Genomic DNA, 17,967 nt, shown 5'->3' with positions numbered 1-17,967 from the left:
TATATTTAATTTTGCAAACCACACTAATATTATTAATTATGGTAACATTTTTGACACGTTGTGACTTTTATACATTCCAGAATCATAATGTTGTATTACATACGTCATTACTGAGAGCAGTTATACAATATCTATATACGTATATACGCATATACTATATACGTATATCTATATACTCTATACTCTATACTGTATAAAGTGTGTAGTTGTAAGTTGATTAGCGGTATTCTGTGATCGGCCTGGTCCAAAAACCGTGACAGCAAAAAAACCGTTCCGCCATTCCAGGACCCCCCCAGAAAAACATCAAATCTGTGCCCGTATTGCTGGACCAATGATGACGAAATGACCATATCTCTTACGTCATCATTTAGAGCTGGTCATACACGTATTTCTTACGTCATCATTTAGAGCTAGTCATACACAGTATATATCTATATACTCTATACTCTATACTGTATAAAGTGTGTAGTTGTAAGTTGATTAGCGGTATTCTGTGATCGGCCTGGTCCAAAAACCGTGACAGCAAAAAAACCGTTCCGCCATTTCAGGACCCCCCCAGAAAAACATCAAATCTGTGCCCGTATTGCTGGACCAATGATGACGAAATGACCATATTTCTTACGTTATCATTTAGAGCTATGAGCTATTAGAGTGTATGACTAGCTCTAAATGATGACGTAAGAAATACGTGTATGACCAGCTCTAAATGATGACGTAAGAGATATGGTCATTTCGTCATCATTGGTCCAGCAATACGGGCACAGATTTGATGTTTTTCTGGGGGGGTCCTGAAATGGCGGAACGTTTTTTTTGCTGTCACGACAAATGGACCAGGCCGACCACATTACTTGCGCGCTCTGCTTGCGCAAGTAATAAGGTATTCCCAGCAACACCGTAACACAGCAACAGTGATCATGGGCTGTAGTGGGATTGGGTGCTAGTGTTATTTAAAAATGTTCCTATTTAAAATATCCACTGCAGATGAAGCACAAACACATTCTTGTAAGCCTTTGTAAGCTTTTTTTTGCTAATGGTACTATTAAGGCTAAGCCTCCTGCCTAATGAAGGGCAAAGAGGGTGGGTAGAGTCATTGTAAACCTGAATTGCCTTTTTGGTTATGTAGCGGTTGTATACAGTATTTCCTCAAGTTGCAATAGTGTGTCTGATCTTACTATAACCTGGTTGATTACCTGGGTGAGCTTGTTTTTATCTCTAACCGAGACGTTCCCATTACCAGGAGACAACGTTGAAAGTAAGAACACACTCGGTCTCCGTGAGTGACCTGTAGACCATGGTCAGGGCGTGTTTACTGGCATTAAAACTTCTCTGTTTCCTGAGAAGACAGAGCCTTTCTGTCTTTCACCTTTTCTTCTCTCGAGCAGCATTAATCCTCTGTATCGATGTGTAGATCGAAGCGAAGACCTCGGATCATTTCTGCACTACTTGATCCTTTAATGCCCTGATCTTAGATCTCATCTCTTTGATCTGAACGCTTGGTTTCTTGCGGTTTGATTTCAGATTGGATTCTGTGAGTGTTCAAAATGCATGAGCGCTCTCTCTCTCTCTCTGGGATGCGTTGTTAGCTTGTAGATCTGTTATTTCGGTTCTGATGTTAGTTCAACAGACAACATACAGCCACCAGATGTTGCACTCTCAACACCTCAGTTGCATAATGTCTTAAAGGGATAGTTCACTTTCAAACATGTTTGTTGTTTTGTCGTCTACTCTGGCTTTCGTGTTTTGGTTTTATACATTATTATTATTATTTTGTTTTTATATCTTTAAGGGAAAAAATCTATAAAAATACAATGTATATATTGTTTAAGAGAATTTAAAAGTAATTGAAAAAACGCAGCCTTCTCAAGTATTAGAACAACTTGTTTTCGATAAATAGTTAAAAGATTTAGTTTGAAAGTACAATGTTTGTATAGGAAGGGGGCATGTCTGATAACAATAAATATTGAATCATACTACTTATATACTTAAAAACCTTCTGGGCTGCTCACAAAAGCCTGAGTAGACATTAAAAGACATGTTTGAAAGTGAAATAACACTTTACTTCTCCTCATCTCACTTATGTAAGGCCGTAACTGTAATTGTCTGCTTGCGTCTCCTACTGGTCGACCTTCGAGAGGTCAAACTTATGACAGCTGCTTCATGTCAGTGACTCTTATTCATTCTACATTTATAGATCATTCATAAACTAAAAGGAAGACGCCAACTCTTAGCGCCGACCGTCCATGTATGGCTGGGTGCGGCGAGTGAGAAGCTCCTGTTGCTATCTATGCAAAGTCAGCAAACAGCTGCCTTGTGAATGTACACAGTCAGTGACAAGGCTGTAGCCTTGACATGTGTGTGCGTAGCTGCGTGCGTGGCTGGCACGTGTGTTTGTTACTATATCATTTATACAAATTTGAGAAATGGACATTGTGAGGACAGTTTTCTAGTTGTCACAAGATAAATGGTTGTTTTTGTGGTTAAATATGTTTTTAGTAAAGTTTTCAGGGTAGTTTAGATATTTAGAGGTTAGGTTTAAAGGTTGGAGTTATGCAACATGCAAGCTTGTAGACTGGTTATTTTCGACTTTAGCGTTAAAAATGGCCATATACTGTATATCGTCGCTGTCTGGCAAAAACCAGATTTTTCAGGTTTTTGATACATATCATACACGAACCAGTGAAAAGTATTAAATAGCGGATGGGCCAAAACCTCCTAAAGCCTTTTCCTTTTTTTTTTTAATCTTCTGATGAAATGTAGTATAGCTGGTGTGTGTTTGTGTATGGAGTCTGTGCAACCGGTCACTCAGAGACCTGCCAGGGTAAGGTCCTGAAAAGGGAAAGGTTTCCATTGAAGTGAAGAGTGGTGGGAGTGTGTCATGGTGTCAGTGGCAGGCGGTGGATTTGGGACCATGGAGACCCTTAAAGGAGGACCTGAGAGAGAGCTGCAGGTGACATTAATCACTGTCGGTACACAGCTCTATCAGGAATCATCGGAGTTGATTAAAAGGATCACTTCAGCCATTCTCAACCGTACCTTCATATATTCTGTTACGAGTAAAAGTCTGGAATACAAACCTTTACTTGAGTAAAACTATAAAAGTATTGGCTTCAAAATGTAATTAAAGTACCAAAAGTAATCATTGTGCAGAATGTCTTGAAAATAGCAGATCTACAAGCTCACAATGTGTCGCATTGCAACGAGCTGTGAGCTTGTAAATTGCCAAAGTGTATATAGGGCTGCAGTGGTAACTGTATGTTTTGTAGTAATAATCCATATCAAGAATTACAGTAGCTAGTAAATTACGTTTTCAAATAATCGTAGTGGAGTATTTGGATGCAAGAGTATGGTACTTAGGTAAATGTACTTAATTACTTCCCTTTGTGAGATGGCACCATTTCTGTCCACTTATTCTGCGTGTCATTGGTGGGCTGTAGACCTGCCTACCAGAAGTGACATCCTCCATTTCTACCCTAAAGTAGAAATGGAGGAAATGAGGTTTCTATATTAGTCCGTCCGTCATAGAATCTAACGACTGTTTCTACCGTCCCTCCACGCAGCCTGAGGTGGTCCCCGAGCCTGTGGTGGTCCCTGAGCCTGTGGTGGTCCCTGAGCCTGAGCCCGTGGTGGTGGTGCCAGAACCCGTCGTGGTGGTGGAAGAGCCCGTGGTGGTGGAAGAGCCTGTTCCAGAGCTGATCGTGCCTGAACCCATGCCCGAGGTGGTGCCCGAGCCCGAAGGTTGTTACAGTTTTTAACTTTTTATATTAGAGTTTATTTTTATTTATTTTTTCGTAGCACGTCAAGTCGTCAAGTCAAGTCATTTTATGTTTGGTTGCGATCGGGTCTTGCGCTTTGAAAATAGCAGATCTACAAGTTCACAGCGTGTCACAGTGTGATGCGTTGTGAGCTTGTAGATCAGCTATTTTCAGCAAGCAACCAAGTGTAAAATCAGCCATTATGACGCCACAAAGGCCTGCCAAATTACATTTTTCTCGCCAAAATCAACTGTAGATTTAATCAACTAAAATCACATGATATTTAGTCGACTAAAACTACAGTAGACTCAAACTAAAACATTTCAGGTGACATTTCAATATGACTGAAATTAAGTGGAATTTCATTCAAAAGACTATGACTAAAACGAAATAAAAAATGTCTATCAAAATCAACGCTGCTGTGACCTGCCTGTGTTGTGTGTCTGTGAAGCAGAGCCAGCTGTTGTGGAGAAGCCCCTAACCCCTGAGCCAGAAGCCCACCCAGAAGAACCCATGATGGATGAAGCCCCCGCCCATTTCGCCGAGTACGCTTCAGAGCACATCCACGAACCATACAACTACAACGGTAAGCACCACTCGTAGTTCTTTACCTGAGCCCTACAACTACAACGGTAAGCACCACTCGTAGTTCTTTACCTGAGCCCTACAACTACAACGGTAAGCACCACTCGTAGTTCTTTACCTGAGCCCTACAACTACAACGGTAAGCACCACTCGTAGTTCTTTACCTGAGCCCTACAACTACAACGGTAAGCACCACTCGTAGTTCTTTACCTGAGCCCTACAACTACAACGGTAAGCACCACTCGTAGTTCTTTACCTGAGCCCTACAACTACGACGGTAAGCACCACTCGTAGTTCTTTACAAAAAGTAGCGATGCCACAATGTAGAAATACAAGTTATAAAAAAAAGAAAAGGCCTGTGTTAAAAAGTTGACTTGAGTGAGTACAGAAGTATTGAAAATGTATGTACATTTTTAACCCTGGAATAGATTGAAATAAATGGAATAAATGCGATTATCTCAAATAATTGCGATTAGACAATTATGTAATAATTGTGACAGCCCTACTGCACTGCGTTACGTATTTCTGTGTGAACAGCTGGGGCGCGTTGTGGGGTGTTTACATACTGTATGGCGGTATGTGTTCTCCTGCTATAAAGTGCTCATTCCACAGCAGAGCCGACGGAAACACTGGCTGGTTATATTCCATAATGGAAGCCTTCCCTATCTCCAAATCCTCCCTGTACCAGTAAATATGCCCTAGTTTCAGGACTGTGTACATTTATGGCCATTTAGTACAAATGTACAAAATGTAAGGTACCTTTTTGTACTTCTACTCAAGTACATTTTGAATTCCAGACTTTTTCTATTGCTGTATTGATACTTTTACTTAGTAAAGAATGTGAGTTATTTTTCCAACACTGATCTTTATGCCTTTTTTATCTGACCAGGGTTGTTTGCATTGGAGGCCTTCTTCCTTTGCATGCATAAACCTCTTGGAGTTGTAAAAATAACACTTCTAAACACCACTGTGCAGAGAGCAGATAACATGTTTCCAGGAAAAGCCAATATCTTTGCCTCTCTGCACGTTTCTGGCACGTTCATTTCTATAGCACACTTCAACAACAAGGCAATTCAAGGCAACATCAAATATTGTACAACATGTTATACAAATTGAGAGAGAGAGAGAGAGGCCTATTCAGGATGCAACACAATATAAAATGACATTTGAATACAGTAAAAACAAAAGAAGTAGGCTACAAATTAAATGTACTCGGGTGGCGCAGCGGCTTTGTCGAGTGTCTATAGAAACAAAATTGGCCCGGGTCCGGGGGAGGGAAGCCGGGCGGGGTGGGTGATATTAGTCATTACTCAGCCCCAGCTGTTCAGAGAAGTTTTTAGCCGTGTGAGAGTTGTGGCAGACCAGCAGGTTTCTGAGAGTTTGTTCCAAATGATGTGGTGCATCCAAACTGAACTGGGTCGACGCTTCAGCGACTTAACTGACTTTTCATGGTACACTTGTGATTATGTGGTTGTGCTTCCTCTCCAACCGTGGTGAGGAAATGGACAGTTAAGATGTATTATACAAAACATGCTACATTTATGGAAAAGTACCAGACAGATCTTTTCATTGATCAAAGCAGGAAATCCTCCTGCATGCGAGATTAAGTATTTCTCTGTCACGTTGGCGAATGACAGCGCGTGACAGTAGGACACACAACGCCACATTACAACACATCGTTGGTGGAAAAACCTTTTATGTCCAAAGCTGTCACTTTTCAGAAAATGGACCTGAGGCCGATAATACAAATATGTTCTAAATCCTGACATTCCTAACACCAAGTATGTTGCTATATCAGTGGTGCTCATACTTTTTCATGACAATGACCCCCAAAACTATGTGTTTGGCCCCATCCCCATTATGTTGTTCCAGGGACTCCCAGAAGCAAAAATTTGAGTTAAAAACCTTCATCATAAAAGGCTTTTTCAGCTTCACATTCAAACGTAATAAATGCAAAACAAGATATCGGGTAAAACCAATATGTCATTTAGATATCGGTTCAATACAGATGTGTCATTTTCAAGGCCAATTCTGACATGACCGATTAATCGTGCATCCCTAAAGGAGCTACAAGGCTTCTGTGTTTCCGTTCGACAGAGACAATACAGTAAGATCTTTATTATAGCTGTGGCCTGACCAACTGTTGAGATAAGTCATTCAGCTCTACTTCCAGACATTAGTGCTGGCCAGTGGCCAGCGTCTAAGCAGTGTCTGTCAGCAGCGCAGTGTCTCCAGCGTCTAAGCAGTGTCTGTCAGCAGTGGCCAGCGTCTCAGACCAAGTGTCCAGATTAGTGTCAGATTATAACATCATTATAGTGTCAATCCCAGCTGACTCTGGCTCTCCATACAAGAGAAGGAGCCTTCTGTTTTATCCTGGCTTAATCTCAAAAGAGAACTAAATAAACTCTGCACATGTTACCTACCTACGATTTGGCTCGGTGGTATCAAATGATATTTTTCTCCCTACAATGGAATACATTCCAGGATTGTAGCTTTACACTAGCATGAGATGATTCAAAGGGTATCATAGGCTTTAGAATGATCTGCTTCTGCACAGTGCGTTTAATATATCGTCCCTGTCGTGTGGAAACCTACCTCATTATGTCCAAAACTATTACTTTTCAGGATTCAAATAAAAATAATGGCAAAGGTAGTCGATAGACAAACTCAAAACGCATCTTTTGATGCTTTTGTGGGACACTGGTATGATCAAGAAGGGCGTTAATTCATGAAAAATCACAACTTAAAAAATGGAGATGCCCCCCGACGATGATATGCACATTGTTTTAACCTGTTCCTCTCCGCTGTGTTTCAGACTCGGCCTCCGTTGATTTCACCCCCGGCAAGAAGAGCAAGTTTGAGACCCTGATGACCAAAGAGGAGATGGAGGACGAACAGAGGTGAGACCCCGCCCCTTCCATGCACCGCCCCGCCCGCTGCCATGCCCTGCCCCCTGCCCCTAAACCCCTCCCACTGCAACCCACCGCAGCATGACTGTTGGGCGATCTTGCTTAGACCCAGTGCCTGGCAACAGTAGTGTCCACAAGCCAGCTCTGCTTTTACGTGCAGTCAGTGTTGATTTTGACTAAATACTAAATAGCATGCAAGTTTAGTAATTAAAAAAAATATTTTGGTGAGCCTCGTAATGGCATATTTTACACTTGGTTGCATGCTGAAAATAGCCGATTTACAAGCTCACACATTGTGAGCTTGTAGATCTGCTATTTTGAGAGTGCAACCAAACATAAAATGACTGGATCTCTTCTTTACTAGTCCCTCCCTAACATTTTAGTCTAGTTTAGTTATTTGTTGACGAAATTGTCAATATATTGACCGTCTTATTTTTTGTCATCATAGCTTAGTTTTTATTTAGTTTTCGTTTGTGAAAAAGGGTGGCCGACGAACATTTTTCGTCATTGTTTTAGTCAATGAAATCCACACTGCCTGCAGTAAGCATCACACGGCGAAAATGGGCGATCTTCAAGGACACAATGCTACGGTATGCTACGTTCTATCAAGAAGCCCGATAGCATTGTGGTCCATGCTAAAACCGCCCAATGGCACGTTCCTGCACGTTCCTACTCGCTGTTTCCTGCTTGTTCTTTCATCCCATCTCACTGCTTAACATGCAGACCTAGCATTTAGCTGCGATCTGACCTCATCATGCAGGAGAACTGGTGTCACACATACAGCTATACCGCTAATCCTGCAGAGCCTTTAGCTGAAACTGAAAGTCACAGTTCATCTGACACAGAACTAACTAAAAACAATTGAGCAGACACAATCGAAACTGGAACACTATATAGAAACTGATAAATGATCTATGTGGGTCAGTTGTAAACTTGTATCAAACCGAGTTGCATATTATTTCTCTGCTCGGTTCCGATTGAAAAAAAGTGAGAAAACCAGGCTCCCCCTCTCTCTCTCTCTATCTCTCTCTCCCTCCCTCTCTCTCTGCAGCAGCCAGAACCTCTCCAGTAGTCGTTAGTTTCCGGTCAGTGTTACCTCATACTGCATCTGGCTGCTAATGTTTGTCTCTCGCGTGTCTCTGCGTCTGTCCTGCAAAACGTGCCCGAGGCCTCCGCTCCACAGAGCAGTGACATCATAACAGAGGCCAGCGCTGCATACACTATCAGCTGCTGATCTCCATACTGTGCTATGTGCTGCTGTGGAGGGTCTCGGGGGGGGGGGGGGGGGGTTTAGGAACTGGAAGTTCTCTGTGAATGAGAGGAAAAGGGGCCGACCTAGGACAATAGAAAATAGAAATACAGTACAGTACACCAAGTATTTATAGTCGCTTGGTGTCACAAGCAGCGCACACACACAGTACCGTGTAAAACTTTTTTTAGAGACGCATGGCACAATGTAAAACATTGTCCGGACTATAGGCTCATGGTCCTACTTATATTGATCCCAAATGACTGGCCATGGGGTCTACTTGCAGAATTGCCCCTGTGTCCAGTTTCCCCAGCAGCATCATAAGCATATTGCTACTTAAGCAATTCGTTGCGATCAAAAGTTATTTATTTTATAGTCTCCACTCTTATGAGGGCTGCTGGGGACAATTCTGCACATTTTATAGTGTTTCAGTGGGCTTTGACTTTTGTCATCTTCCATTCTCGCTTCAAGCCATCAGATCTGAATTACATCTCTTCAGTGTAGAAATTGGATTACATTATGATGAAAGCCCCCGCCCTCCGCCCCACTCCTTCCCAAGCCTTCGTTAAAGCTGCCGCTGTGCGACCCAGAAAACAAAGGGAACTATGTTGTCGTGTGTCACAACAATCCAGCTCTCCCCTCTCTCCCCGTCACACACGCCACCAACAGACTACGACCAGCTCTCCCCTCCCCTCTCCCCTTCACACGGCTGCCGTAGTGGCAGCCAAAGCTGGACAAACGCAGACGCTACTCGTCATGGCGCGCTGAGTGGCGAGAGCTGTGCCGCAGTGCTGTAAAGCAACTTTACTCAAGTACTATTACTCAAGTACTGTGCTTATTAATCACTTGAAACCCATATGGTCCCTCGGCGCTAGTGTATTTTCAGTTTCGTGAAAATAGTTTCTGCTATTTCTTCTGTGGAAGTTGATGCTGGTCACTAGCTTTAGTTACTTTGAAGATTTAAATGAATACAATGCATACAATAAGTGATAAATGATAATGTATTATTATCTGTCAATCTGCCCAGTTAAAGTGACAAAAACAACGCATTACTATACAATCCAATGGTGATTCTTAAGCGTATTTTGCTTTAGTAATTTTACTCAACTTTTAATGCAGTGCTTTCACTTAGAACAAAGGGGTATATGTCTACATTGTGGTATTGGTACTTTTACTTGAGTGCCACTGCCAAGCTCCCTCACAGATCTAGGATCAGGTAGGGAGGCAGCTTAGGGTGTTATAAGGAGCTTAGAGTGGAGCTCAGGGGGCTTTAGGAAGGAGAGAGACAAACCACACTGATCAGTCGCCTGCCAGATCTTATTGCTCGCTATAGCTTTACGTCTCAAATAATTCCTTTGCACATCATGAAGGTCCTGCTTGTGCTATTTCACTTTAAAACACGTCAGGACTCATCATTTCAACGTCTGCTCTGGCTTCCAGACAGTTTCTTAGGTAGCTTGATTCAATATTTTTATATTCATTTTATCCCATTTGAAACCCATTGAAACCTATTTTAACCATGTTAGACGCTTTTAATAAACACTTCCCTGGTTCCGGTGACTGATAATTTTCCTTCTAATGCTCGAGTTGGCCTACTTTTAGTTTTACTTTTTTCTTCTTTATTCTGATTTTCTAAATGTTTATATATATATATATATACAAAAATGAATAAGTAATTGAAAAAAAAACAAAAAACAATGTCAGTCACCAGAACCAGGGATGTATAGTGAAATAAGTTGCCGTAAGCATCTCCACAAACCTGTGTAAATGGTTGCTCACATGCGCTGTAATCGCTTATAACCCGTTACCTTCAACCAAATGGACCCATACTGGTCCATTTGTACCCCTCAGAGTTAGATTAACACTCAGGACTTGGTGTACCATTCTAGTTTGACTGAAACTGTTATGTAAACAGCGGGGGTTAAAAAGAAAGTTTGGGGTATTTTCTTGTCTGCCTTCACTGTTCTGCTTTTCACCAGAGCTTTCACTTCTATCCCATCTTTATCTTTCAGGATAGAGCTTACAGCAGATTTTACCTCTTTATAAACAACACCAACAGGCCACAGTGTTTGTTAGAAACATAATGGTAAGATCATATTTCTCTTCAATAAGCCCCCCCCCCCCACCCCAACCAAACCTTGTCCCTTTGAACCGACTCCCTGAACGCACTTGATTTCCAAACTGAATCCCATTGTTCCGATGAAAGGAGATCAATAATATAGCATGGAAAGAAACGACCGACGTCTGTGTGTTTCTCCGAGATGTTGACGCCATATGCGCCATTTCACGTCAGTGATGTGAAACGACCCATTTGGCAGCGTCATTTCATGGAAGCATAGGGTATTTTCCCTCCCACTATCACACACATTTATTTTGTTTGGTTCTTTAGTGGTTCTTTCGGAACTGATGTTATCACGAGGAAATGTGTGTATTATTAATCTCCTCACAGTAAACAATGGCCCCTTAAAGGTGCTCTAAGATATGTTTTGGTTCAAAAACTAACAAAAGAGAAGTGTTAAAAAGTTAAAGCATTATATTCTGGTATAGTTATCGTTGCTATTGAGTGTTTGTTCAGTAACATGGGGTCTCACTTGTCTCTCCAGCTCTTTGATAAACAGAAAATACATTTTCAGGTGGGTTACACATTTCAACCAATCAGGAAGGAGAACCCATTTATCAGCTTCAGTTTGATAGAGTTCCAGTTCCAAATTCCAAACCCCCGGGTTGGATAAAATTGGTATCCCGACCTGGAAATATATTCTGTTTACTAAAAAGCTGGAGAGATGGGGGAGACCCATGTTACTGAACAATCACTCTCTATAGTCTATAGCAATGATTAATATGGTAATGTAGAGCTAGCCTAGTTAACACTTATTTCCCCCCCCAAAAAAAACTAAACCAAAAAAAAGAATAACTTACACCACCTTTTAAAGACAGTTCACCTATCCCTCCATCAACCCCTGCCATCACCATAACCTCATCCCATAAGCCCCCCTCCTCTTCCCTTAAAGATAGCCCACCTGTCCCTTCATCAATCCTCCTCTTCCCTTAAAGATAGCCCACCTGTCCCTTCATCAATCCCACCTCCACACTGCTGTTGTGTACATGTTTAGCACTCTGACGCTTTACATTACTGCTGACAATTTGAACAAGCAAACCGTGTTTTCTGGGAGGCGGCTTTGTTTTCCTCTACCTTTCAGTAAGCCTGAGAGTGTATGTACAAATGTAACCAAATGGTTACATTTGTACACTCTCAAAGTTATAACAGTGCAGTCACTGGGCTAAACATGCACAAAACAGTGTCATTGTTATTAACCATTGATTAGGTACAGTAGTCTGTACATTGTTCCTTTTTAATAATAAACCTAACTGCCTTATGAAATACTTACAGCAGGTGTGTGCGCGTACATGCGTGCACAGTGCTATTCTTGCAAACTGCTGGACCAATCAGCACTGGATTTGTTGTGCACATTGCCAGTAGGCCACAGAAATACCTCCACTCATACAGTACATATCTCAATTATATACAGTTTTTTGTAATGGATGTCAATTACGTAACTCCATCCAGAGCGCACCTCAGCAGGGTCTTAGGTTTGTTCGCCTTCTTACAGAAGCCCATTTGGGACAAAACACTGCAGAGTATTTGGTCATTATGAAAGACAGATGTGTCTCTGAATGGAGTTATGTAATTTTTCAGCTGTACCACTCGTTATTGGATATAACATCAGATTAAGGTAAGAAAATGGTTCATCCGGAATTCTCCTTTAAATCCTGGCTATTCACATGGGCTGTGGGGGGAAAAAATCACACCCGTGTGAAGTGAGGGGCGCTAATTTATTAAAGTCTAACTCATTGATTAGGCGATGTAATGGTGATGTAAAACAAACGGTGCCAACATAAACATTAAACGCCATTAACAATAAAGAGACAATATGAAGTAAATGGCACATCATGACGTAAATGTTCTCTTCATTGTCAATGGTGTTTACAAAACCAACATTGAACTAAAGACAAACATTAAACCTAGCTACCCTCAAAAACAAGTGTATTTTCGCAGTGGGCTGACCAGTGTACACTCAGGCCAATTTCCTGGAGCTTAAAACGCTCACTTTGTAGCCACCTCCACCACCGGCTACGATATGGCCCTTAAACCGCCTCCGTTCATAAAGGAGGGCCTGGCGTCATCATGGGACATTATATACACTATGATCTATGTGGGTCATGTGACTGTGACATGTACAGCACATACACAAAGAGATGCCGTCACTCTTTCACTAAACAACGCATCTGGGAACAATCTTCGGACAAAAGCATATTGGTGCCATTAAGCTCAGAAAGAAGGTAGGATGTCTTGTCCGCTCACCGTTCATCAGGAAGGAATTGATTCCTGATGAAGAGCCGATGGGGTCAAAATGTTGCATCCTAAATTGATTGAAACCCTTTTTTATTCTCAAAGAGCATTGAGGTTCCCCCTCATTTGCAATGCTGACGAGATCACATATATAAAAAACAATTACCGGTAAGACAGAAAAACACAAAACAAATCTAATCAAGTAAGGCATAGAGACATAATATACAGACAGTGAAATAAAAAATAAAAACAGTTGCATATTGAGGTAGGGGGGTTCAGAAGCAGGTTATTAATAAAATAAAAGACTACTGGGAGCTTAAGAACATCCTACCTTCTTGCTGTATGTATATTTTTTTGTTCAGCACCCGTCAACTTTTTCAGATGTGCATGTTTCCATTTTGGATCTTATCACATCCATTAAGCTCAACACAGGGTTTGAACAGTGTCCTCTCCCAATGACCGATCTCTTTATTTTAACTTTTTTTTAGTTTTTCCTAAATGAATGCTCTACGTGATTGTACTACAGCGTCACACAAAAGCATCGAAAGTACAAGATTATTTTTTCTCTATCTATACATATTTTTCTTCTTCTTCTTCTTCTTCTTCTTAATTACCATTTTTATTATTACTATTGCTACACACATTTAATTGTGCTTTACTCTATAATTGAAATGCATCTCGAAGTGACTCATTTTGAGCTTGCTGCTTTAGTTTCTGTAGCATCGTGAGGCAGCTTGATGTGTAAGTTCACCCCCTGATTATGACACTATAGTAGGCCTATATCACAGGGACTTACCCCCAATCCATAATATCAATATAGTTCATAGTATGTCCCATTTCTAATATTCCAGTGAGATTTCTATCACCGCCTCTCAGATTTTAGGAGCTACCTGACAAAATGTGAATCAATCTTAAGCCAGCAGCTGTGTTTGCAAACATCCCTCTGCACGTCTGTGTGTGTGTGTGTGTGTGTGTGTGTGTGTGTGTGTGTGTGCGTTTGTGTCATGCCTTGTGCACATTGAGAACAACCTGTTTGAACTTTCAGAGTCGTTCTAACAGAGAATGTACTTACGACACAGTGTGACCGTATCGCTGTAGCCGGTCGACGTGGTCGTGGGTGCATTCTTTTCCTCCAGCAAGGCAGTTGTTTTGTTTTCTATACTGCCAATGACATGCAATGCCGATCATATAACAACACCTGTGTGCTATGTTTAGCTAGTCCAGTCTAAGGAGTTGCTAGCTAGAGTATGGCTGGCTATGTATATTACTCAGTGGCTCTCAAAGTGGGGTCCCCCAGGGGTCCTTGATGGGGTTCCAGGGGGCCCACAGCTAAATTGTTGACAGGAACCAAATGGACCCTGACAGGTCTCTAACTCTGAGAGTGTACAAAATGGAACCAAATGGACGTGTCCATTTTGTTCCTTTGTACACTCTCAGAGTTATGGGGGTCTGTGGCCTAATCATGCATACCAACATTTTATGTATTTATTTTATTTGTTTTGTTATTTATTTATTTATTAACTGCTGTAGCCTGTTTGCACCCTGCAAGTAAACATGAGCTCCCTACTGTTGTACGTTGGCGCCCTCTAGAGCACTAACACCAACTGTTTTGTTGAACTTGAGAATCCTTATATCTTTTTCACACTAATTATTGAGATGTGATGAGGACTTTCAATCCTATGAGGAGAAATGTGTCTATTCAGAGGGTCACTAATGCAACAAATGTTGATGACAGCCTAACCGTCCATTTACATGTCACCTCACTGGCTCACTCACTGCATCAGGTTGGACTAGTACAGTTTCTTTTAATAGCAAATGTTACATCAGTCAGTATAAAATCTGTGGTGGTCATTACAGCACAGAGATTGAACCATCAATGGACGTCACACAGTCAGGTATTCAGTTTACCGCCTTTCTCTTTTCCGTCTTCAATACTGCTCCGTCCGTCCATCCCTCCGTCCGTCCGTTTCATTCTATTCCGTCCATCCTCGTTCGTGGTGCATTCACATCAAATGCGTTGACAACCCCTCTAGACCAGTGGTTCCCAGAGCTGGTTCCAGGGACTGTCATGGTTTCCTTTAAGGGTCCCAAATGGACCCCTACAGGTCTGTAACTCTCAAGAGTTATGGAGGTGCTTTGAAATTAAAGGGTTTGAGAACCACTGTACTAGACGCATGGACATTTCTTCAACTGTGGTGTTACCAATGATGTTAATTACGGCTCCATTTGGTTCCATTTGTACACTCTCAGAGTTCCTTGAATCCTTGAAATTGTTTGTTTCAAGGATTGAGAACCACTGTGCTACACCAAATGGAATAGAGCCTTTATTGGAATCACTGATTCATTGGTAACACCTGTGAAGGAAGTAAGGAAGAGGCCCAATTTCTTTCCAATATGGCTCCTGTTCATACAGCCTATTGTTGAGAGAACACAGCACTAGTGTGGAGGGAATCCCAGACTGACCGGACCTATTGGGCCTGACAAACGCATTCAGTCGTGAGATTTGCTTTTGTTTCAATCCCTGAGGACATGCTGTACTAACATGGTGGTGGGCTACAGTCTCTTTCTGTACGTTGGGGGGGGGGGGTGGTCTTTCTGCTGGCGTTTTTATTCCAGTTTAACCTACAACAAGCGGTGCTACTTACACTCCTAACTCTGCATGCTGCGTCGCTCGGCGGTGAGTGCTAACTCTACTCTCTTTCCATGCTTAACCCATAAAACCTAAGGTCCATTCCACAAATGTCTTTCTAAAAACGTGCTGTGAGCTTTAAACTTTAAAATAGCACCGCTATGCTTTCGCAGTTTTAAATTTAGAGTCCCGTCATATGACTGGGTCCCTGCGTCAATTGCCGATCTACAAGCTCACAAGTTGAGAGGTTGGAGATGGATTGATTGAAACCTTTATTTCAGGGAAATCCATTGAGACCAAGGTCTCTTTTTCAATGGCGCCCTGTATTAAGGCTGCACAATATTAGAAAAGCATGCGATATTCGATAACGTATTTGAATACCTCCAACGATATGACTCACAATAAGTACATTAGTAATAAGTAAGATAAGTAGATGTACTTCCATGAAGGGCTACTGGGAACTGGGAAGTACTTGATATAAACAGAAAACGTTCAGTTGAGAGGGGCAGCTGTGCTCAACTTGAGAAAATAGCAGATCTACAAGCTCACAATGCATCGATGCGTTGTGAGCTTGAAGATGTGCTGTGTCAAAGGCCCTGTTCAGTCTGAACACCTCAAATCCAGCCCAAATCTCATTTCCTATCCAGATTGGAGTCAGATTGGTGTTTATACAGTCTGAACAAGTCTAAGGATTTTGTGATTCAAGTCAGATTAGCAAAATTCTGACTGCATAAAAACAATGCGACATCCACTGTAGGCCACAAATCGGATTTGGGCTTCCAGTCTGAACGCAGGGCCTATAAGAACAGAGGGTTTAGCCTGTTCTCTGCTAACAGCAATACATAACGTAGTGGTTCTCAACCTGTGGCCAGGGGTCCCCACATGATTGGGGGAGAGGTCCCCAGATGTCAGTGAAGTGGCAAATTAAGCCTTTTTAAAGGCCTCAAAGGAGTCAAACTAAATGCAATGCTCCTAACTCCTACTGCTGCTCCTAACTCATACTGTAGGTTGGGGTCCCCACTCCCAGTTCAAATACGGTATGATTATTTTGGGGGGGCCGCGGCCTGAAAAGGTTGAGAACCATTGACATAACACACTACTATAGTGACCTCTAATACCAGTTTTAACTTTCTGACACTCACACTCCGTTTCATCTCCTCTTCCCTTCCAGTTCCAGAGCCTCAGAGTTCTGAGCAAACATAAAAAGACTCCCTGCCAGCAGCCTCTTCTTTGTTTTTGATTTGTTTCGTTTGGTTTGCTTTTAAGCTGATCTTTGAGAGAGAGGAGGAACCTTTTGGAAAAAAGAAGATGGGTGCGTTTTGGAAGATCGGTTTGCCTTGTCGACGACTACTACGCCGCATGGAGCCCTGGACCCAACCATCGGCCTCTACTCTTCCCTCCCTGTAGTTCTTCTACGGTGTTTCCGGGGGAGACGTGCGACTGTGTCGGTTTGTTTTGTTTTGGCCTGTGAATTGCGAGCGGCTTTTTTTAAGCCATTCACCCAAGTGCCTCTGAAGTTGTATTGTACACATTTTTTGCTTGCCTTGTGTTTGTCTGGGTGGTGTTAATTGTGTTGTAATTTGGTCTATATGGGGAGGGAAGATTCCAAAATCGAAAATCCAATTTGGAAGTGGAGAAAGAGCAGCAATAAGCATTCAGGTGGTAGAAATTGGAGAATAGGAATTTGATCTGTTTGGATTAGGAATATAAATATTAGACATTGTCAGTAAAAAGCAGAGAATGGTTAGAGTAGTATTTTCTTGTTTTACAGGCTAAACTTTTATTAAACTGTCGTCTCCAGAAGAAAAAGGACTACAATGTGGTAACCTTAACATAGCCGGTCCCAAACTTTCAAAAGTACCAAAAGGAGAGAGGAGGGGGGGGGAAAGAAAACCAGAGTTTGTAATCAATATCTCACTCTTGCGGTAGACATTTGTATCATTTAGATATGCACAATGCCAATGAACACTCATGTCTGGTATACATTAAAGCAAAATGTAGGCCTAAACTCCGTTTCCGTAGTGTGGCGTTGTCGCTTGGCGACAAGAACGGAGATATTAGCTACAAATTGTCCCGTTGCTATCTTATCTTAACTAGTTTCTTGTCACCAATTGAAACCGCCATGTGACAGAGTATGAGTTATTTTAGCTTGAATATATGTGACATAACGTGTTTGATACATAGTGCGTTTATGAAACCGTACAGACCTTGTAGATAACTATTTGTTTAAACTTGGAGGGTTTTACTGTATAAACTCTGGATTATTAAAGCCAATTTGTCTAAACCAACGCTTGTGTTCTTATGCTTGTTTTCACGTCTACTATAATTTCTGGGTCAGATGAAGCAAACTGTGGTATCAAGGAAAACCAACTGTTTCTTATTACTTTTAAGCCAAAGAGTTTTTCCACACATTCAAATGGTGTGGAAAAACAGTACCTATTTTATAATTTGGCATTCTCATAAACACTAAATGTGTTAAATTTGCCCCTGTC

The 17,967-nt window shown here is 41.7% G+C and overlaps 1 protein-coding gene across 10 annotated transcripts in view; it reads left to right on the top strand.

The window, feature by feature from the left end:
* LOC310869719 (uncharacterized protein) overlaps positions 1-17,763 on the top strand; it is a 35,522-nt gene extending 17,759 nt beyond the window's left edge. Inside the window, exons 2-7 of one of the 10 annotated variants that reach the window (XR_014570179.1) lie at positions 3,558-3,735; positions 4,204-4,338; positions 7,153-7,237; positions 10,508-10,581; positions 14,704-14,741; positions 16,742-17,763. Coding sequence is in view for 8 of the 10 variants with exons in the window: in XM_083780585.1 (XP_083636711.1) it covers positions 3,558-3,735; positions 4,204-4,338; positions 7,153-7,237; positions 14,704-14,741; positions 16,647-16,678 (468 nt within the window). In the remaining 2 variants the exon portion in view is untranslated. Of the gene's footprint in view, positions 1-3,557; positions 3,736-4,203; positions 4,339-7,152; positions 7,238-10,507; positions 10,582-14,703; positions 14,742-16,646 lie in introns of all 10 variants that reach the window. The other 9 variants (XR_014570180.1, XM_083780587.1, XM_083780589.1 and 6 more) reach the window with 9 other exon arrangements.
* The last annotated feature ends 204 nt before the right edge of the window (positions 17,764-17,967 follow it).

Source organism: Protomyctophum parallelum, assembly GCF_964188405.1.
Source record: "Protomyctophum parallelum genome assembly, chromosome: 13".
Classification (NCBI taxonomy): Eukaryota; Metazoa; Chordata; class Actinopteri; order Myctophiformes; family Myctophidae; genus Protomyctophum; species Protomyctophum parallelum.
Note: the sequence above shows the minus strand (reverse complement) of the source record. Positions and strands in the feature narration are given on the sequence as shown.